Raw genomic sequence first — 24,287 nt, 5'->3', positions numbered from 1 at the left:
TGTGACCTGTAATTGTTATGCTCCTGTTTTCGCGTTCCGCGATTGTCAGTGTCAATTTCCAGTTCTTGTAACAGTCCCTGAAAAGCTTCAATGTCGTCTTAGTATCGTCCTGCTAAAATAATCTGTTGTAAATGTTCAGGTAATTTGATTAAGTAAATGCGGATGAGTTCTGAGGGGCTGTATGGGTTTGAAAGATACTGATTCTTATGTAACATGCCTTCAAAATATTTGACAAGACTGGAAAATTCAGATTGTTCAAAGTGTTTCATCATCATGATGCTATGTTTTACTCGGTCTTGTGTAGCTTGAGACCAATATGCTGAGAGGAAAGCACGATAAAATTCTCCTTCACTGTGACAATCGTCAATGACCGATCGCATTCTTACAGCTGGTTCATTCTCCAAGTAGCCACACATAAATTCTAATCTGTGCTCTAATGACCAGTTGGGAGGAAAACAATGAGAGAATTGATGGAGCCACGCTTGTGGATGAATGTCATTGCCAGAATTCTTAAATGTTTTGAATTTACGTGCAGTAATGAACAGCTTATAGTCAAAATCATCGTGTCGGCGGGTAGCATATCGGTCATTGTTACGTCGTTTCGGCGGTTCCATCTCAAAATTCGGTGCACCTTGCCAATTTCTTTCACAATTTCCGAAGTGCCCTGTGTTATTATTTTGTGGCTTTTCCGTATTTTTAAGTCCCTCTTCCCGTGTTGGAGCGCGAGTGTCCTCTGAAATACGTAATTGTTGTATTACCTGTGTCAGCTTATCTTGCACTTCCAGGATTTCTCTTTGGTGTTGTGTATTAATTTGATTCTGATTTTGTTTGAATTTCCTAATTTGTTCGCACTCCTCTGTGTCATTCAGATCATCATCTACCTTTGTAGATAAGTTAATGAACTGATCTGAAAGTTCGGCTACTTTCTCCGATAGTGAACACATTTCCTCAGTGTGTTTTTCTGAACCAAGTTTCAGAGTGTCCATTTGTGTTGAAATCGAATCTACTGTGTCCTTTAAGTTTTCCTGAGTTTTTGCAAGTTGCGTAACCGAATCGGTGGATGCAACGGAGTCCATTTTAGCTTGCAAGGTGTCGTGATTTTCACGAACAATAGTTTGCAGTTCTTTTATGGCTGCTTCATGATTCTGTAATGCATTTTCATGCCGGGAAAAAATAGGTTGAAAATGCTCACAAATTTGTGTTTTTACCTCATTACAGATTTTCTGACATTTCGATTCAATGTTATGTAACACAGTAGTTAAATCTTCACGTGTTTGTTCAAGTGTGGTGTCTAACTTTTGAAGCTTTTGCTGTGTTTGTCTCTGATTTTGTTCCATTGTGTCTAACTGTTGCTGTGTTTGTCTCTGGTGTTGTTCCATTCTGTCCAACTTTTGAAGATTTTGTTCCATTGTGTCTAACTTTTGAAGCTTTTGCTGTGTTTGTCTCTGATTTTGTTCCATTTGTTGCATTAATTGCAATAATAATGTATTAGTCTCTGGAATCTGTTTTTCTATGCTTTTTGGCAGTGCATTTTCACCGGCAACATTTACATTTTGACAGGCAGAAAATGTGACTTGACTCATTTGAGAAAACTGTGAGGACCCATAACGTAAGTCTACAGTATTTGCAATATTGTGTTCTGTCATTTCGGATTCCTGAGGCGAGCTGTTGCCGACTGATCGATCGATAATTGTTCCCTGTTCACTACTTGTTTGATTGTCTACCCCATTATTAGCCGCCCGCTCCATTTCCCTATGCACAGTTACCAAATTACTACTTCGAATGTCTGTTAATTCACTACACAGTGGTGCTGATAAGCGACGCTCGTTGTCACTATTATTTCTCAGTTTACTTTGGAGCCTAGTGTTACGTTTTTCACACGCCATTATTGCCACAATATTTCACACGATAACACATAAAGGCACAATTTGAAGAGCAAAAATAAGAGAACACATTAACATAGCACTGAAAATAATATCTAGTTAATTGCAAGCGCAGCTGCGAAATACTTGGTGCAAATGTACATGCATGCCACAACTGTTTTACTGTACAACAATGAAAGACTGCAACTACAAAGGAAATTCTCTCTATGATTACGCGCTAGCAATAAACAAAGGCTACACTAACTACACAAACTACAAGAAAAAAATCAGAAGATTCGAGTGAGGTATCCTTGGCTAAGGGTCGACATATGAAACGTCCCCTTAGAAAAATGATACAAGACTGTGGTTAAACTGACACACAATATTTTTTAGCGCAACGCAATCTGACTTTCAATAATCCCTACAAAAGAATGGCCCTGACTAACATTAACCTATACCTTTCACAAATCACTTACCTCACAAAAAATCTTCGTTACTCGAACTACTGCAATACAGCGAGCACCACTACTGCCAGCTAAATAAAAGATTCAAAATACGGAAGGCACTAACTACTGATAGGTATAGTTAGCAAATGAAAGATTTTAATGGAGAACAAACAGTGTATTTACCTTAATAGTCAAAATATATATGATAGTTCATGACATCCAGTCTTACAAATTACAAAACTCCGCCATCTCTCTCCCCACGTCCACCACTGCTGGCGGCTCACGTCCAACTGCGCAACACTACGCGCTGTTAACATCCAGCTGCCGCTGCCCAACACTACAATGGCAGACAACAATGTAAACTAGCCACAGACTGCACACAGCACAGCCAGTGATTTTTATGCAGAGCGCTAAGTGGCGCTACCAATATAAAACACCTAAACAGCGTACTTACAAGGTAGTTGTGCCCTAGCTAATAGTGTCTTTGGTTGCTTATGCTTCCACCTATGGTTGTGATCATAGTTTCCCAGAGTAAGGATGAAAGGATTATTCGAGGGTCTCGAGTTCCTGTATAGTCGTGTGGCGTGTTTTTTGAATACTTAAACAATGGCTCTGAGCACTATGCGACTGAACTTCTGAGGTCATCAGTCGCCTAGAACTTAGAACTAATTAAACCTAACTAACCTAAGGACATCACACACATCCATGCCCGAGGCAGGATTCGAACCTGCGACCGTAGCGGTCGCTCGGCATCAGACTGTAGCGCCTAGAACCGCACGGCCACTCCGGTTGAATACTTCCTTGAGGGTTTCAAGGTGGTATTCATTGTGAAGATCCACAGTGCGTGTGTAGCGTGGAGCTTTGCTAATGATTCGTAGCACTTTGTTCTGTATGATCTGCAGGCGTGTAGGAGGTGCGTATCCCCAGACGGGAACTGCATACGTTATCAGAGGTCTAAACAGCGACATGTATATGGACCTCGACACCCTCCTATTCAGTGTGCTTTCCCTGTTGAGCATTGGGTAGAGCTGTCTGAGCCTCGCGTGCGCTCGGTTGGCAACGTATTCGATGTGGTCCCCCCGTGTAAGTTTCCGGTCCAGCCAGACACCCAGATATCTGACTTTCTCTCGGAAACGTATTGGGCGTGCATTTAGAGTTATCAGTCTACTGTGTTGATGTTTGCGCACTAGTTTCGGTCTGCGTGTAAACAGAACTGCTTCGCACTTGTCGACGTTTACTTTAATACGTCATCGTTCCAACCAAGTCTCGGCAGTTCTGAGTACCGTCTGTATTCGTGAATTAATGTTCGACGGTATCCAATCTTGCGCAAGGATGGCGGTGTCATCCGCATCGATGGCGAACGTCATGTTTGTGTTGCTGGGAAGCCATTAATGTACAGGTTGAACAAGATGGGCCCTGGGGTAGTCATGTTTGTGTTGCTGGGAAGCCATTAATGTACAGGTTGAACAAGATGGGCCCTGGGGTACTCCAACTTGGATACCGTGTTGTGTCGATTTTTTTGGCATCCATGTCAGTGTTGAAACATCTGTTCGTGAGATATGAGTGTATGAGACATATGAGACCGTCCGGGAAACCAGATCGCTTAGTTTGAGTATAAGACCGTTGTGCCAAAGACGGTCTAAAGCTTTTTCCATGTCCAGGAACACTGCCCCTGTGGCACAGCAAACCGATGGGTCGGTAATTTAGTGGGAGGGTGTGGCCTTTCCCTGGCTTCCTGAACATCAGGACCTTGGGTGCCTTTCAAAAGTCAGGGAAGTGTTGGTGTTTTAGGATGGCATTCGTTATGTGTGTAAGGTATTCTACGGCTCTATCCGTGAACTCCTGGAGGACACGGTTTTGAATGCCATCAGGCGCAGGGGCTTTCCTAGCGATGGTATGCTTGATAGCCCATGTAATTTCATTTGTGCTAGTGCGTCTAATTTTGTCGCACTTGGACTGGGGTACAAGTCGTGTAACCTCTTGGTCTGTTTTGCAGTTTGCTTGGGTATTTTGTTCTTTGTGCCAAATCTGTACCAGTGGTTCGCTTTATATGAGACAGTGTAGAGAGTCCAGATGGCTCATAATTAGGCAAGAGAAGTAGGTTGAGAGTACAGGTACCCACAGAGTGTTCTATATGGTTTGTTGGTCTATTATTATTTTTGTGCTGTTTAGGAGTATTAATTCTGAGTAACAGTGAGGCGATGGCAAAATCAGAGACACTAGTTGTGATAAGTGAGGAGACTATAAGTCATTGTCACATCAGGTAGGGCAATTAAGGGCAGGTAAAGTGGTTTCAGATAATAAACTAGTGGAGAAAAATGAGGAAATAGAGGTGTTAAAATCACTGGCTCTAGGAGTGGATTCGGCTGTTGCGAATCTTGTTTCTCATTTTTCTGGTAGATTGTCTGAGGATGTCAGGTAGTATTTTGGAAGACGAACAGCGACTTGTAAGTTGGCATAAAAAAGTTCCAGTTCCGACCCTGTTAAAAACATGCGTAATACCGATTTCTAAACAATTTTCTTGAAAGAAAAGAACCTGGTAACACTATACTTTTTCGCTTTCCTGAGAGCTGGGTGGAGAGGGGGGGAGGGGGAGAGAGCGGTTTTCCCTTGCCCCCGTCTATTGACGCCCTTGAGAATGTGTTAGCGTTTGTGGAGGAGCTGAGGACATTGGCTGACATAAGGGGTTGGTCAGATAAGTAATAATTACAGATAGCAATGTTACGTTTAACAGGAGAAGTGAAGTAGTTTGCACAGTGCATAGAGGCGCTGCACAATGCAGAGACTTTAGATCGACTCAGGCAGGGATTAGAATGAAGATACAGGAAACAGAACAGTGCACGGTTTTTCTGGGAGCAGTTGAGTGTGGTTTCCAAAAGATGTAACGAAGCAGTAGGACACTTTTAGGACAGAATTAGGAAACTGAATGTGTATATTTATGAGTTGATGCAGAGTTAGGAGATTAACAAAGTACTGCTACAGAAAGCTAACCAACGTGGGCTTGATGCTTTTCTGAGAGCTTGCCTTAGGATGATGCAAAGTGGGGTGTGGGGCGGCTAAAACTCTCCATGTAGTGGTCAGAGTAGCATTGGAGTATGAGGAAATCGATGCACTGGCAGGTGTGAGGAATAAAAGAAAAGTTTTTGTGTCGAATGTAAAATGTTTTAATTGTGCACATGCAGGGCACGTGCAGAGGCAATGCTACCAGCCATGGAGCGGTAATGGGGATGGTGTAGATTTCCAACAATAATGGAAATAGTAGTAGGGATGATACAGATCGAAGACAGGGATTATGGAGGTAATGGGAGAGGTGGTCTGGATGATAATAAGTACATGTTACACTTAAGAGAGAACCCCAGAGTCATCAAAGGCGGATCCCAATCAAGAAAAATGCAGTGGAAATGAATGCCTAGGCAGAATGTGCCATATTGGATAAAGCAAATGATAGGGAATATAAATTTTGTTGGACACATAGGTGCATGTGCTAGTGGTCTCAAGAGAGATAGTAAGTAGGAGGTGCTGGAACCAATCACATTACACGTTGCATGGAGTAGTAACAGTATTATACGATAATTGAGGTCAGTAACGATGAATTTTTCGTTTGAGACGACTAGGGTAGGCAATGTGTGGAAATGGTGTCTTCAATGGCTGCAGCATCAACACCATGCTCTAATTGACCTTTGACAACGTTTAGTGGAGGTAATTAGGAAGACATTCTCGCTAGAGGGAGCTGTTCTCAATGTTGATCTGCAGCAAGAAGCATCTAGTGTACGGGACAGTCCATTTAAAACGCGAACAGTGACATCAAGGCTAATTAGCATGCTCTTGGGTCTAGTGGAATGTGGATCCTGACTTATGACGTGATATCTTGTGTATTGTGGAACTGTAGATGGACAGTGATTTAATGCACTGCATTGTCTGAAGAGATGTAGTACTGTACCGCACCACAGAAGGAGTATAATGTCGTTTTTGGAAACCCAGAATCTACTCTGTAGGAATCAACATGGATTCCGGAAACAGCGATCGTGTGAGACCCAACTCGTTTTATCTGTTCATGAGACCCAGAAAATATTAGATACAGGCTCTCAGGTAGATGCTATTTTCCTTGGCTTCCGGAAGGCGTTCGATACAGTTCCGCACTGTCGCCTGATAAAGTAAGAGGGTACGGAATATCAGACCAGCTGTGTGGCTGGATTGAAGAGTTTTTAACAAACAGAACACAGCATGTTGTTATCAATGGAGAGACGTCTACAGACGTTAAAGTAACCTCTGGCGTGCCACAGGGGAATGTTATGGGACCATTGCTTTTCACAATATATATAAATGACCTAGTAGATAGTGTCGGAAGTTCCATGCGGCTTTTCGAGGATGATGCTGTAGTATACAGAGAAGTTGCAGCAATAGAAAATTGCAGCGAAATGCAGGAAGATCTGCAGCGGATAGGCACTTGGTGCAGGGAGTGGCAACTGACCCTTAACATAGAGAAATGTAATGTGTTGCGAATGCATAGAAAGAAGGATCCTTTATTGTATGATTATATAATAGCGGAACAAACACTGGTAGCAGTTGCTTCTGTTAAATATCTGGGAGCCTGCCTGCGGAACTATTTGAGGTGGAATGATCAAATAAAATTAATTGTTGGTAATGCGGGTACCAGGTTGAGATTAATTGGGAGAGTCCTTAGAAAATGTAGTCCACTAACAAAGGAGGTGGCTTACAAAACACTCGTTCGACCTATACTTGAGTATTGCTCATCAGTGTGGGATCTGTACCAGATCGGGTTGACGGAGGAGACAGGTAAGATCCAAAGAAGAGCGGCGCGTTTCGTCACAGGGTTATTTGGTAACCGTGATAGCGTTACGGAGATGTTTAGCAAACTCAAGTCGCAGACTCTGCAAGAGAGGCGCTCTGCATCGCGGTGTAGCTTGCTCGCCAGGTTTCGAGAGGGTGCGTTTCTGGATGAGGTATCGAATATATTGCTTCCCTCTACTTATACCTGCCGAGGAGATCACGAATGTAAAATTAGAGAGATTCGAGCGCGCACAGAGGCTTTCCGGCAGTCGTTCTTCCCGCGAACCATACGCGGCTGGAACAGAAAAGGGAGGTAATGACAGTGGCACGTAAAGTGCCCTCCTCCACACACCGCTGGGTGGCTTGCGGAGTATAAATGTAGATGTAGATGCAGTAGCCATTAATGTGGGCAGGTTTGGTGCTGAGGATGTTAAGTCGTTGAAGAGAGCATTGTTGGCTACATTGGAGATTCCGCTTGAGGAAGATTGCTGCACAGAGGGCATAGGCTACAAGAAGGCACAGAACGCTTTTAGGACTGCATTTCACGAAAAATTGAAGCATCTGAAGTGGATACAAAGGACGCGGATGGAGGACCTGTTGCAAGAATTTCATCTGTTTGTTTTCATAAGAGCCATTCCATGCTACATCAGTAACACAACACAAGATTCCAACAGGAATAGAAGCACTAGTGTATGAGAGAGCACACAGAATACTCCAGTGTCTGCAACCATTCTAGAAAGAATTTATTGTTCAATAGTTGGCCAACAGTATATCAGAAGAGAGTAGTAGCCCCTGTAAGGGGCTGGGGGGTGGGTGGGTTGGGGGGGGGGGGGCTATTGTAATTTTAATTATACTGAAGAAGCCTACTTATAGCTCAAAGAAATGTCGATTTTTTGTGGCTTCTGCCTTTTAAATAGTAAGACAAAAATATATGCCTACTCAGTTTCGAACATCACAGTAATGACTGATAATCTTGGACATTTCCAGTATTTCTCGAGAATGGACTTCAGTGGATGCCCTCAGTCATAACTGGCTCCGGAGCACTATCAGTATAGACGGATAACATTTGGGTTAAAAATGCACCAAGAACATTCCAGAAGTTATTGGATAGAGTAGTAAAAAGATTAAAACAATTTCAGGTCTGTTGTATTTCAGCGACAAAATCGTTTTTTCTAGGGATCTGCAGGAGTGTAGGCAACGACTGAAGGAAGTATTCAAGAGGCTGTGGGCAGCTCATTTGAGACAACGTACTGAGAAATGTTACTTAATGCTAAAAGAAGTGAACTACTTGGCCAATGTAATTAGTAGGGATGCTGTAAGAATTAGCAGTGCAATATTTTCGAGTACCAGGAACAACCGAGGAGTTATAATCTCTTCTGGGTCTCAAGAATTATGATAGGAAATTTATGGAGAGGTTTTTGGATATGGCATGATTTATTATGCAGTTGAATGCAGCGTAGAAGAATTAGTCTGCAATGCAGAGAGAGAAACGTTTAGCTTGGTGCGTGGAATAACGTACTTCTGGTATTATCTGTATGGAAGGAAGTTCAAGGTAGTGGCGACCATGCTGCTTAGAAGTTGCTTTTAGGTTTGGAGAACCCATCCAGTGGCCTGATGAGTATGAAGTAATCTACAAACCAGAGTAGAAACACAGAAATGCAAAGAGCTTAAGCAGGAAAATAGCAATAGTTGAAGCACTAGATCAGGATCCTGTGGATGGCAAACAGTACAGAGTGCCGATGAGGAGTGTGAGCAGCATAGCAAGCAACTGCAACATGCGTGACGGATTATTGTGTAGAGATACGAAATTAGGACCAGAGGTGGTTGTGTCAGCAGAGTTGAAGCAAGAAGTACAACATGGAATGCATGATCATGTCTTCTTGGACCATGGGGAATGCAGTGTGATGAATCAGAGAGTGGCAGAAAAGTACTAGTCGAAGGGAAGGATGAATGATGTTGATCAGTACATCAGAAATTGTGTGGAATGTACACACAGTATGCAGATTTGAGTCGGAAACAGGTAGTATTTAAAAGGTTATCAGAAGCAATGGAAGTGTTTAGAATCATGAGGTGAACTTGTCAGGACCATTCAGCCGAACACCAACAAGTAGTCATTTGGCGCTGACCATAACAGACTATTTTTCTTGTTACATTAAGATGGTGCTGATGCCGAAACAACAGGCAGTCACAGTCACGCATGCATTGGCTAATAGGTGGGTATTGACGCTTGGTGTGTCGGAGGCAGTAATTACTGACCAAGGGAGAAATCTCATGTCAGAGCTGATTAAATACTTATGTCAGTTACTCTCCTGGAAATTGAAATAAGAACACCGTGAATTCATTGTCCAAGGAAGGGGAAACTTTATTGACACATTCCTGGGGTCAGATACATCACATGATCACACTGACAGAACCACAGGCACATAGACACAGGCAACAGAGCATGCACAATGTCGGCACTGGTACAGTGTATATCCACCTTTCGCAGCAATGCAGGCTGCTATTCTCCCATGGAGACGATCGTAGAGATGCTGGATGTAGTCCTGTGGAACGGCTTGCCATGCCATTTCCACCTGGCGCCTCAGTTGGACCAGCGTTCGTGCTGGACGTGCAGACCGCGTGAGACGACGCTTCATCCAGTCCCAAACATGCTCAATGGAGGACAGATCCGGAGATCTTGCTGGCCAGGGTAGTTGACTTACACCTTCTAGAGCACGTTGGGTGGCACGGGATACATGCGGACGTGCATTGTCCTGTTTGAACTGCAAGTTCCCTTGCCGGTCTAGGAATGGTAGAACGATGGGTTCGATCACGGTTTGGATGTACCGTGCACTATTCAGTGTCCCCTCGACGATCACCAGAGGTGTACGGCCAGTGTAGGAGATCGCTCCCCACACCATGATGCCGGATGTTGGCCCTGTGTGCCTCGATCGTATGCAGTCCTGATTGTGGCGCTCACCTGCACGGCGACAAACACGCATACGACCATCATTGGCACCAAGGCAGAAGCGACTCTCATCGCTGAAGACGACACGTCTCCATTCGTCCCTCCATTCACGCCTGTCGCGACACCACTGGAGGTGAGCTGTTGGGGCGTGAGCGGAAGACGGCCTAACGGTGTGCGGGACCGTAGCCCAGCTTCATGGAGACGGTTGCGAATGGTCCTCGCCGATACCCCAGGAGCAACAGTGTCCCTAATTTGCTGGGAAGTGGCGGTGCGGTCCCCTACGGCACTGCGTAGGATCCTACGGTCTTGGCGTGCATCCGTGCGTCGCTGCGGTCCGGTCCCAGGTCGACGGGCACGTGCACCTTCTGCCGACCACTGGCGACAACATCGAGGTACTGTGGAGACCTCACGCCCCACGTGTTGAGCAATTCGGCGGTACGTCCACCCGGCCTCCCGCATGCCCACTAAACGCCCTCGCTCAAAGTCCGTTAACTGCACATACGGTTCACGTCCACGCTGTCGCGGCATGCTACCAGTGTTAAAGACTGCGATGGAGCTCCGTATGCCACGGCAAACTGGCTGACACTGGCGGCAGCGGTGCACAAATGCTGCGCAGCTAGCGCCATTCGACGGCCAACACCGCGGTTCCTGGTGTGTCCGCTGTGCCGTGTGTGTGATCATTGCTTGTACAGCCCTCTCGCATTGTCCGGAGCAAGTATGGTGGGTCTGACACACCGGTGTCAATGTGTTCTTTTTTCCATTCCCAGGAGTGTATTAAAATTAAACAAATTAAGTACTCATCCACTTCATCCACAAGCTAATTGGACAATTGTAAAGATGATCATTTACTACAATTGAAAGAAAACAGCCCTCGGTCACTATTTTTAACGAATTAACCGTGTTTCAACACTGCTAGGAGTGTCTTCCTCAGAATTTAAATCAAAGAGTGGTCTATAACATGGTCACAGAATTATAACTAAAAACGTATGATACAGATTATAAGTACAGAATCATCGTGAAAGACTGGCAGTACTTATATGTCATTTATAAAAGGGCATATATAAAAGGGCATTAGTCACAAAAATATTTAAGATAAAAAATTGTGATGGCGAGTCACTAAGGGCTGCTCGTTACTTACACAGTTATAGGTTGCAAACTTGTCTTTCACGATGATTCTGTACTTATTGTATCATACGTTTTTAGTCATAATTCTGTGACCATGTTATAGACCATTCTTTGATTTAAATTCTGAGGAACACACCTAGCAGTGTTGATTCGTTAAAAATAGTGACTGAGAGCTGTTTTCTTTCAGTTGTAACTATTCACGGTCTCTGAACGTGCAACCGTGCATATATATAAAAAAGATTATTTATTACATGAATGCACACCATTAGGATTGGGATACATATTTATCCTTCGTAGTGGCTGCGTGCTAGCAGAGCTTTGTCACCATCATATGGGAAGAAGAGCTAAGGCCATTCAACACGATTAGACAGAAAGAAGGAAGGAATGGAGAGTTGGTCCGAGAATTTGTAAGAACGGTGATGGAAGTGAGGAGGAAGGCACAGTGAGCAAATACAAAGGCTTTGGAGATGCAGGAAGAGGCAGTAAAGTGAGTAGGAACATTACCTCCGTATACAGAAGACCAATGGGAGAGATTATCGAGTCCATATGCATTGAAGGAAAAAAAATCAAGAAGTTTGTGACATGGTACCAGGGCCTGTGCTAAGTAATTGAATCCAAGTCAGCAGTGAATGTAAAGTTGCAACTGCTTGTGCATAAAAATAGAGAGATCCGCTGGTGCAATGCCATAGATGGACGAATGTTGGAAATGCAGTCCTTGATTTTTTGCTGTGATAGCGGAGAGTCTCTAGGTGGGTGGTCATGTTGTTGGATGAAGAACTTTGAAGGACAGCTGACGGCTTTGGTATCCATGAATTCTGTTGCTGAAGCACCAGTGTCGGATCAGAATGCAGCATGTAAACCAACCAACCCTAGAGGCAAATTGACAACCAAAGAGAACCATGACACGTTAAGGTAGATTTTAAACTTCAGTGCCAACATTCCACCATCCCATTGCTGGCAAGTGATAACTGGCGGTATGATTATGTGTAAAATCATGTAAGTTTGCAGAACAAGTTAGAGTCAAACTGACGACCTTGGTCAGCCATTACATCAGTTAGAAAGCCAAACTGAGGGATACAAGTGCGTAGAAAGGTTTGTGCGGCTGTTTCCTCTGAAATGTCCATGATGGGCGGGTAGACCTATCAGTTGCAAGAAAAAATGCACTTAAAACCTGGAATAGGGGCGAAAGGTCCAACCAAGTCAATACGGACATGAGAACAGCTATAGACTCCTGAAAAGCTCAATAGGTATTTGGACATGGTGTCCCACTTTAGCCATTTGGAAAACCAAACAAGTGTCTGCCCATACCCTGCAGACATGCTTGACACCAGGAGATTTACCAGTTACCAACTGTACAGTGCAGTTGCATCCATAATGAGAGAGTCCATGAACAGAACCTATAAAATGTTTCTGAAAACCTACTGGAACAAAAGAGTATGGCAAATTTAGACAAGAATCAGAGCACACTACGAAACTGTCCACTGGATGGTTCAGTGCATATGATCATGTATTTCTGTTGTCGATAAGCTCTTGTATCTCCATGTTAATGTTTTGCGCCATCGCCAGTCACATAAAATAAATGGTCGTAGAAACCGTATTAATGCTTGAAGAATGGTCAGCTACAACAGTATCTGCAACTCGTAAATGACCGGCCAGTGTGGCCGAGCGGTTATAGGCACTACAGTCTGGAACCGCGCGACCGCTACGGTCGCAGGTTCGAATCCTGCCTCGGGCATGGATGTGTGTGATGTCCTTAGGTTAGTTAGGTTTAAGCAGTTCTAAGTTCTAGGGGACTGATGACAGAAGTTAAGCCCCTTAGTGCTCAGAGCTATTTCAACCATTTTTGAACTCGTAAATGGCACAGATCAAGTCCAAACAGCGGATTGTCATCGTGAGAATGAGCCCAACCCCATGGGATTTTGGAAACAGAGGATACATGTTTGTGATCAGTAAAAACTGAAGTGGCATGCCTTCACATTTCGCCTGAAATACTTAATGGCTTCGGATACAGCCATTAGTTCTCGATCATAGGTGCCTAATTAAGCTGTCGACTCTGACAATTTGCAGGGAATGAATCCATTTTTTGTTGAAGAGCTGCCCCTGTCACTCAATGAGAATAGCCAGGGGCATAGAAGGCACGGGATGTGCTACAACCACAGCAGTCCTTAATTTGGACTTGACCTAACATCTATGTAGTCAAATTGATGGGACATTGCCATCTTGAAGCTGGTCCTGAACACAGGGCATACAAGGCTGTAATAAGGGGGAAGGCGGCATCTGTAGGAGTTCGCCATACCCGAAAAGTGACGAAACTGTTGGAAGGTTCCAGAAGTGGAACAGACTGAATCATATCAGTTTTATTCTGTGGGGCTTAATGCCAGAAGTGTTTACCCGATTACCCAACAGTTCTACTTCTTTATGTCTGAGAAGGCATTTGTCTTTCTTGGTCTGTAACCTATACTTTGACAGTCTATGAGAAATAATTTGTAGATTTTTGTCATGCTCTGATTATGATTTTGAGAAAACTAGCACATCGTCAAGATATGTAAAACAGTAGGGCAGACCCTCTTCGTCATCTATGAAACTTCGAAATGACTGAGCCACAGTCTTTAGGCCAGTAACATTATGTACTCAAAGAGACGAAAAGGTGTAATCACTGCCGTTTCCGGTACATGTGCAGTTGCCTTTGAAGGGGCTTTCCGGAAATTGATGACGCTAAATAGCTGAACATCCGTAAAGTCCTGGATATATGTTACAGGGTAATAGTATAGACCTGTGGGCACGTTAAAAAGCACAGTTGTCCCCACTAGACACATCTTTTTTCTTTACTAAACGGAGAGGCAATGCCCATGGGGTGCAAGAACATTGAAAAACACTGTGGTTAACTAACGTGACCAGTAGCCCTGGCATAGCTGGAATGTGATGGCTAGTGTTGTGTACCATGCCAGAGAGGGGTGTAGGCACAATGGGCTAGGGATGTCAAGGAAGTAACACTTTCGTTTAATATCTGCAGTTCTGTCTTAACTTGTTTAGTGCTTTGTTGCATTTGCCAGTTTGAGACTGTAACGCTTCATTGTCTTTAACTATGCCTGCTTTTACTGCCTTTAACGCCGCAAACTTTCGAAGAAACTCACTGGCACAATGGTAAGAAGTTCCTTGTTCAATGAATCACTTGTATTGACCGGAAAATCCACAGACTGATATTCGGCCATTGCTGCACTCAAACCAAAGTTTATGATGGTACTGAAGAACCTGTATGCCTATAAACAGTCTGTATGCCTCAATTTATACAGAATTGAGCCTTCCGTATAGAAACGTCAACATGATAATAGTATAGGAAATCAGTTCCGAGAACAGGTTCTGTGACATCAGTAATCAAGAAGGTCCACTCCAAATACTTGTTAATACCCAAGTTCGCCATCTTATTGCGTAGTCCAGAAGTAGGGATTTTTGTGTTATTAACTGTAGTAAGCCAGAAAGCAAAAGTATAACGCTTTTCAGGTTATGCCAGTAGATCACTGACATCTGATCGCAAGTCGAAAAACGTGTATGTGAAATCTTATGGGACTTAACTGCGCAGGTCATCAGTCCCTAAGCTTACACACTACTTAACCTAAATTATCCTAAGGACAAACACACACACCCATGCCCGAGGGAGGACTCGAACCTCCGCCAGGACGAGCCTTACAGTCCATGACTGCAGCGCCTGAGACCGCTCGTCTAATCCTGATCGGAAGTCGATTTAATATCTCCTTGGACGCAGGTGTTCCGGATGTATGAGAAGTTGTGTACCAAAAACACTAGCAGCGCACGGTCAAATTGACGTACCACAGAGTCACTTTTCTGATGCTAGGAAGAAATCCGTCTTCTTGAGTCTGGTTACCATGAGCCGACTCTGGATCATATGAACAGGTAGATACTTTAGTTGCTGTGATGGTGGAATGTAGGCACTTCATATTAGAGCGAGTGGTTATGCCTGTACACAGTTGCTTCTGTCGTTTGGTTGGTGGTGTCGAGGAGTATATTTTCTACCCAGTTATCTGAAACAGAAATTATACCACAACACCAGTTGTGTAACTGCTCGCTAGCATCAAGGTGAGAGCTGCATCAGCTGGCGTGCTGTTGGCTGCTAGGACTCGTTGTAGTTTGTCGGAATTGTTACTGGAGGTCGCTCGTGTCACGCTGAAGCGGGGTAAGTTGTTCAGATAGTGCAAGATCTTCCATTCTAACGGTGTCCTTCGTAACTACACTATTGCCAGTTTGTGGAGTCTCACACGCGTTGTCATGTAACGAAATATTACGCAATCGGTCAGCAACGAGCAACAGAGATTCCAGTCTCCCATTATTATGAGAAACCACGGCACTTTCGATGGAAGAAGGCAACAGACTAAAGAACAACTGTCATAACGTTGCCTCAAAAACTTCAGATTCAGTCACAAGGGATCTGAGATGACGCCTCAATTCAGAAGGTGATTTATCGCCTATAATTTGCTGTTAAAAACTTGTTGATTTGAAGATCAGTTTTCTTGTGCACTTGACAGAGCACATTGTGCTTGAGGTGCAAGCGCCTGAATGGAGATGTCATGTTATGAACAACGTTGTGGTAGCCGTTACAACAGCTATGGACAGAAGCACAGCAATTGCTGACGACATGACGACACAGCCAAGAGGCCGACATTCGACCTCGTGCGGCCCCACGCTGAAGCACCGTTACGCCAAAGCTCAGCAACGGTGTAGCGCCCACGGACGCACGGTACACAAGAAAAGACAGCAGTGCGATGGGAGCTAGGACCCGATACCTCACGGACGTCTACGCCATTCTTTGATCTCACGAGCCGCAGTCCACATGGATCGAGCACAGCGAGCGCTCCCCACCGTTGCGTATGTAAACCGGACATCCGCCAATCCACCGTGTTTCTTGCGCCCGTAAGCTAAACGGTATCCGCGAGACGGGTGACCATTTGCATGCTCGGCTGGTCGCCCGTCTATTGTCCATCCCTAGCCACGAGACTGCGCAACACGTTCGATCACTGAGGAGTGTGTACTCTCGGGGATCAGTGCTCGAATTGTTCACCGCGGTCGCGCGATCGCTCTCGCAGACGTTTGAGTTTGATTATTACGAGGTATTCAGTATATACCGGGTGATCGAAAAGTCAGTATAAATTTGAAAACTTAATAAACCACGGAATAATGTAGATAGAAACAAAACAAAGTTCACAAAATGTCCGACAGATGGCGCTGTACAGCAAAACGTCAGTGACTGTGCATGACAATCGTTTATAAAAGGAGCTGTAATGAGACAGACAATCAGATGCGTCAGCAGTCGCAGCATGTTGACGTTACCTGAAAAGGCGCTTTTAGTAAAGCTGTGTTATCAGAATGGGGAATGTGCTAGTTCTGCGTTACGATCCTATCGCCATAGTAAGGGGATTCGAACGGGTAAAGATCCGTTGACAAATGCAGCTGAGGCGAGAATGATTTTGAAGTTCGAAGCGCCGGGTTGTTAAGACGATAGACCCCGTAGTGGCCGACCGTGCACAAGGCGTATTGCTGCTGAGACAGTTCAGCAAGAAATGGAGACTGTAGCGGGTTCGTCTATGCACGGGGAACTCAGCGCTCGTGCAGTCGCACGTCGCACCGACATTCCATACGCTACAGTTTGGTTGGCACTTAGCGTACCCTCCGATGCTATCCGTACAAAATCCATTGGCATCATGAACTGTTACCTGGCGATTTAGTGAAGCGGAAGGCATTTGCGGTGTGGGCGTTTCAAAAGTTGGTGGAAGATGACGATTGGTTGAGTAACGTGTTGTGGACCGACGAAGCCCATTTCACGCTCCGAGGGTCTGTCAAAGGCCCACAATTGCAGAATTTGGGCTACCGAAAATCCTAGAACTGTCGTGGAAACCCCATTGCACGACGAGAAACTCACGGTATGGGTTGGATTTACCACATCTACCGTTATCGGGCCTTTTTTCTTCGAGGAAATGCGTGATTCTGGTTTTGTAACTGCTACCGTGACTGTTGAGAGGTACGCCGACATGTTACAGAATCGCATCATCCCCAGCCTTGCTGATAAACACCTGCTGGAAAGTAAGATGTTTATGCAGGATGGCGCTCCATTCAATATTGCTAGACGCGTGAAAGATTTCTTGCGCTCGTCATTTGGTGATTATCGTGTGCTCAGCCGTCACTTTCGTCGTGCTTGGCCTCCCAGGTCTCCAGACCTTAGTCCGTGCGATTATTGGCTTTGGGGTTACCTGAAGTCGCAAGTGTATCGTGATCGACCGACATCTCTAGGGATACTGAAAGACAACATCAGACGCTAATGCCTCACCATAACTTCGACTACAGCTATTGTTGAGGAATGATGGTGTACATATTGAGAATTTCTTGTAAAGAACATCATCTTTGCTTTGTCTTACTTTGTTACGCTTATTATTACTGTTCTGATCAGATGAAGCGCAATGTGTCGGACATTTTTTGAACTTTTGTATTTTTTTGATTCTAATAAAACCCCATGCCATTCCAGGCATGTGTCTCAATTTGTACCTCTCCAACTACATTATCAATTTGTACCTCCCCAACTACAATATTCCGTGATTCATTCAGTTTTCAAATTTATACTGACTTTTTGATCATATATATATATATATATATATATATATATATATATATATATATATATATATATATATATATATATCCATGTGATATATTGCTGTTGATAAATGAATAGTTGGATAATCATGTGTATTCAGTTACCATCACCTGTGCCTACAGCTTTGATGTAGTGTGTGGGTGCAGCAGTAAGTCGGAACACAGTACAGTTATGAAGCGACAGGAATCGCGAGTGGACTCACTTTCGAACGTTTCTGTGCTCGTCTGTAGTCTCGCACGGACAAAATTTGGGCCTTGAACGTGTATTCCTTTTGAGTGTATTTTCCTTGCATGTGGCTGAATACCTTCAGTGTGTCCTGTTTTGTATGAGAACTTAGTGCAATAGGACAATGGCGACCATGGAGGATCTGCAAAGGCAACCAGAGGAGCTGTTGGCACATAACTGGAAAGCAAGCTGCATGCACAGTCCAAGTGCTCAGACCCTGCCCATCTGGTGCAAGCTCATGCAAATTCCTATGCGTTAAACAGCACCACACCACTGCCCTCTGTCAACGCTGGAACAGCAACCAGCACCAGATGTGTGCTGGCTGCCTCGTTCACCATTAAACCTGTGGCGTGTTCCAGACCATTTCCAGGCGTTCTAAACAAATTTCTGGAGCTAATTCGTCTATCTGGAGCGCCACAGGGCATTGATTATTCAATGTTCCACCATAATTTTACCATTCCCGGTCCTCCCATTTTGTGTCACCAACGTCGGCTTGCACCCGACAGACTCGTGGTAGCAAAGGGTGATTTGAGCAATGTTATGACAAGGCGTTGTCTGACCATCAGGCAGCCCATGATCTTCTGCTTTATGTTTGGTGCCTAAAAAGGACATTCATGGTGCACATATGGGGACTACCACACACTAAATTCAAGGACAACCTAGACAGATATCCACTGCTGCATCTACTGGACTTAATTCTCACCTTGGCAGGTGTGACTATATTCAGCAAAACTGACTGATTGAAGGCATACATGCTGATCCCTGTGGCATCTGACCATATAAAAAAAACGCAATTACCACCCCCTCTGAGCTCTTTAAGAGCTTGTTTATGATGTTTGGCTTTAAGAATGCTGCCCAGACTTGATAGCATTTCCTGTATGGCGTCTTATGAGGTTTACCGTTCTGCTTAACATACTTTGATGACATCCTTGTGCTCTCAAAGACACGTGAGCTCCACTGCAGCCACCCAACAACTGTTTTCCAGTACCCGAGCGAAGCTGGCATAGTGAACAATCTGTGTGTCTGAGGTCAGTGAGATCGAATTTCTCAGACACCTAAATCACCCCTACAGAATCCACTTCTCTGCTGGACAAAGCACAGGTGGCCAGAAACGTGTCAAGCACACAAACTAACAAAGGCCTATGTCATTATCTCGGGATGATTAACTTCTGCCTGTCTCATTTGCATAATGCTGCTGCAGTACTCGAACCACAGACTCCAGTGCAATGTGGTTCCACTGCCAAAGGAAGGGCTTCTATTACACAGACTGGTGAAATTAAGCACAACTTTATCGAATCTAAACAGTGTCTTGCTGAAGCGGTGGTGTTTGCCCATCCAATACACAATGCAGAGTTGAATGTTGCAGTGGATGCCAGCCAGACCACTATTGGCACAGTGCTTCAACAATACGTTGATGGCATCTGGCAGCGACTCAGCTGCTTCTCACACAATTTATTGACATCGCACTGGTCTTGGAGCACATACAACCATGAGCCTGCTGGCTGTGTATGAGGCAGTGAAACACTTCCGTTTGTCAATTGAAGTCAGCCACTTCATTATCTTCACTGGCCATAAACCAATTGTTCAGCGTTCTAACTACAGCAGTTGGAGTGCTTGTCCCAGTTGACAATGGACATCTGCCACATATCCAGGATGGACAACATCACAGCCAACTGCTTTTCCGCAACTGTCCAGTCATCTCGACAGCAGTGAACACTGAAGATGTCATACAAGAACAGGAGGGCGATAGAGAATTGGACAGGTTCCAACATAATACTTCCAGCGGCCTACATCTAGAACTGGTGTGAATCGCTGGCTTCTCCCTGAAGGCTTGGTATGGCTTTACAAGAGGCACACATCACCTGTTCCTCCCAGAGAAATTCCAGCACAGCACTTTCGACTGTGTCCATGAGTTATCACATTCTGAAACAAACACCATGGAGTCAGTCATGGTCACATGTACTGTCTGGCCTGGAATCTCAAAAGACTACTGTCAGTGGGCATGCACCTGCTTGGGATGCCAGTGCACCAAAGTCAGGTGACAAACCCATGTGCCTATCGGCGCCTTCCACAATGTGACACACCATTTCACACTTGCTATGTGGACACTGTAAGCCTGTTACATCTGTCTCAAGACAAACGCTACCTCCTTAAAATGGTAGACCTTACCCATAGCAGACGTCAGAGCTGACACAGTTGCTTCTGCCTTTGTCGACATCTTGGTGGCCTACTTTGGCTGCCCCAGCCACGTAACTACAGACTGAAGCCATCAGTTTCACTATGCACGTCATCCAACTGTGTGATCCATGGCTACACCAAACGAAAAGCTACCACGCAGTATCTAATGGCATGGTTGAGCCGACTCATCGGACACTGAAGACATTGCTGAGATGCCACAACTCCACCTGGATGGAGGCAGTCCTGCTCTACTCTTTGATCTGCAAGTGGCCCCCAAGAAAGAGTCTGGCATCTCATCTTGGCCCCACCACTAGCAGATTGCCTGTACAATCACATGGCTGGCCTCCAACCACACCCACTGATACAGCATGGTGCTGGCATAGCCTTGGTCCAAGCAGACCTACAGTGCCACAAGCATGTCATGCTGCACATAGACACAGTACAGCTGCTGCTGTACTTGGGACCACATTGAGTGATAAGATATTAGAAATCGAGTATAATGGTTGGCCAACTAAAGTCTCAATCAACAGAGTCAAACCAGTATACATCTTGACAGAAGTGCCCACTCCGCATTTCTTAGACTTGGCGGAGTACTTGGCAACTGACTACACTCTGCACACAACTGGCAAGAAGAGAAGCTCCTTGCAGCTGCTGGTGACTCACTCACACTGTCAGCTGTCACCAAGCAACCATGTGAGCCCCAATCTACCCCCAATCCATGTCTCACAAAGGTGCACTGGCCAGCCCCACCACAGAAGCCAGCAGAATACATCACATGCTGCATCATAACGACATCACACCATACCAAACAGCCTACACCCCCCCCCCCCTCCCACATGCCACACCAGCCATGTGTGATGTCACACACTGTGGCCTTCACAATCGCACTGACATCACCACAAGTGTGTGAGGAACACTTATTTGCTAGCTGCAGACAGAACATTTTCGCTTCTTGCAGTTACCAATCCCCAATCCCCAAGAAGGGATCCGTGTGACTATTAGGCCAAAGCTCAGCAATGATGTGGTGTCAACAGGTGCACAGGACACAAAGAGAGACAGCAGTGTGAACTAACGGCCAATACCTCATGGACATGTATGCTGTTCTTCAATCTCGTAAACCATAGTCCATGTGCTCGTCAAGCATAATGTGTGTTCCCCAACAACTCATATGGAAACTGGATAGCTGTCACTCATTGACTACATTTCTTGTACTTGCAAACTAAACAGCATCTATGAGACGGGAGACCATACACATGCAGGGCCAGTCATGATCCACTGTCCTTCCAAGGCCACAAACTGGACTGTATGCTTGATGACTGAGGAGTGTGTACCCTCCATGATCAGTGGTTGAACCATTCACCACAGACGTGTGATTGCCCTTGCATTTGTTTTGAGTATGATTGTTAAGTGTTTTTTTGGTGTATACATATTATTGTTAATAACTGAGTTATTGCGGAACCACGTGCATTCAGTTACCGTCACATGTGCCTATAGCTGGGACTCAGTGTGTGGGCACAGCAGTAAGCTGGCTCACAGTATAACAGTTCTGAAAGTGGCAAAACCTACTTGTGGCGTGCCTCATAACAGGTAATAAAAATGAGTACAATCAAAATTAAAACCACACATTCTGAAAATCGCCAATTTGTTATATGTGACACTATAAAGTATATACTTGCTTTACAGAACAAGCAGTGCACTGACAATAAAACAAGCACACAAAAAGAAAACATGAGTTCAGAAAACAAAGATACTGTACACTTATTTTTTTCAATGGCAGTCCTAAACTAACTGTCACAACGAATCTCTCCAAATGCTTGAGTTCAACAACATATGTGCTACATGTTATTGCTGATATTGATGATGAAAGCACCTAAATCGTGTCTTCATTTGCACAGTTACATTCATTAATGCCAAATGGAATACTTTTCTGGAGAAATCATACACATACAAAAAGCATTCACTGCACATAAATGTACTGGAAGGATAATATTTGTTGTCCTCCTCAAATTTCATGCCGGCAACTGTTTAAAAAACTTGACATACCACTACTAACAACAACCTCACAATAATTGTACCCTCGTTTGGTGACTGTTATTTGACAATTTGAAAATAACAGTACCTAGCATCCATAAATATAACAGTAGGAACAAGAAGAAACTCACTATCAACACCTTAAACTTACTCTTGTGCAGAAAGGAGAAACAAATGTAGCCACAGAAATACCTTACCAACTTTCTTGTGAATTAAAGTACATGCTGACAATTACAGCAGTTTAGTCAATTACAAGTCCTGCTCACAAAAAATGTTTGAGTATTCAGTCTGTGAGCTATTTTCCGAAAAATTTCTGGAAACAATGGAAAGTGGTAAATGGGTCAGTAATTAGAGATGACATGCTTATTTCAATTTTATAATATTGGGTATCGTTATTTCAAATTTAAGTCCATCAGAAAATTAGTTTTGAATAATTTATTGATTACAAATGAACAGCAAGCATTATCCTTTCAAGACACCAGAAGAGTTAAGCAATCTTGTAAAAGTATCACAATAGTTTGACAAAGCTTCACTTTTTACTGGTTCTAAGCTGAATAACAAAACCTTTTAGTGTCAGTGTTAGGTTCCATCTCCATCTTGCTTATGTTATTCTCTCATGAGGGATCTCTACTATCTTAAAAATTGTATTTCTCTGGAAAACGGAATGACAGGTACATCACTTGCCTTGCACCATGAGGATTAAGTAAGTATTACTTCAAACAATTAAATATTATGACAGCCCCTCACTTGTATGTTTGTAATTCCACAGTCTACATTAAGAAAATATTAATAACTTTGACTTTAAGATGTCAGTATGCTGACACAAGGAATATGCATGACACTGTTAAGGTGGGTGAGCAGCAAGCAGGTGCTAAGAAAGTAGTAATGATCTGCTAAGCTCAGAAGAAAACTTTGCTTCACAATCTATGAGACAAAGAGGGAGGAGGAGAGGGTCAGCGAGAGAGAGAGAGAGAGAGAGAGAGAGAGAGAGAGAGAGAGAGAGAGAGAGAGAGAGCACTGTTGTCTCCTGGCAGATCAGTTTGACTTGGATGCAGTATCCAGTATCATTAAACATTATGTGTTCCCCAAAATACTGTGCTATGTTACATCATATTTACATGTAAAAGACAGCATGCAAATAATATGACACTGTGTGCTGCCAAAGACTTTTTACTGAAACCATGTATCTCACTATGGTACTGAGCTACCTTTTAACAGCATCTTCTTCTGAACCTATTCATGCAAAAGGTTTTCAGTGTAGTGTACACCTTTAGCTTGACTGTGTTCTAATATTGATTTTAACCTACTGATTACCTATCATACCAGTGATGTTAGTTGAAATAATTAAATCATAGATAGGGTGTTTACACTTAAAAATAATAGGTAAGTGATGTGCTTCATGTACAACACATACAACAAATCAGAGTGGTAATATTTACCATTATGATAACTTATTAGTGCAACCAGTATGTGTATTTCCTAGTGCCCTTCTGTGGCACATCACACAAAGAGCTGTTCAACCCCAAATTTGTAAAATATGTCCATTTCTATGCCTTTATTATTGATCGACATTTCATTTAATGGGCACACAGATTTTCTTTGTAACACAAAGGAAAGTGAATTTTTCTGTTTCAGGTAAAATGGTGGGATACAAGGAAGATGGCTGAACCAACTGAAACGTTAATACTGGACCCAGTAAAAAGTGAAGACCAGTCCCTGAGTAGGGCCCTTGGAGCCTCCTGTCTTGAATATGAGGGCACAATACCAACTCGATTTATGATTGGAACTGAAAATGGGACAGTATTTGGCTGTAATCGCAAAGGAAAGACTCCTGTAGAAAAAATTGTATCTAAATACACAGCTCACATAGGTCCAGTATATGCTCTTCAGAGGAACCCAGCATTTGTGAAAAATTTTATAACTGTTGGAGACTGGACTACAAGGATATGGTCAGAAGACTGCAAAGAATCAGCTATAATCTGGACTAGGTAACAAATGTAGCTACAGAGAGCACAGGAACA

General features: G+C 43.9%; 1 protein-coding gene across 1 annotated transcript in view; it reads left to right on the top strand.

Moving 5' to 3' along the window:
* LOC126355389 (dynein axonemal intermediate chain 2) overlaps positions 1-24,287 on the top strand; it is a 211,055-nt gene that overhangs the window by 118,262 nt on the left and 68,506 nt on the right. The window contains exon 5 of the mRNA XM_050005684.1: positions 23,902-24,254. Within this exon, the coding sequence (XP_049861641.1) occupies positions 23,902-24,254 (353 nt within the window). The remainder of the gene's footprint in view (positions 1-23,901; positions 24,255-24,287) is intronic.

This window comes from Schistocerca gregaria, chromosome 3 (genome assembly GCF_023897955.1).
Source record: "Schistocerca gregaria isolate iqSchGreg1 chromosome 3, iqSchGreg1.2, whole genome shotgun sequence".
Classification (NCBI taxonomy): domain Eukaryota; kingdom Metazoa; phylum Arthropoda; class Insecta; order Orthoptera; family Acrididae; genus Schistocerca; species Schistocerca gregaria.
The sequence above is the reverse complement of the archived record's forward strand: the minus strand, read 5'-3'. Positions and strand labels throughout refer to the sequence as shown.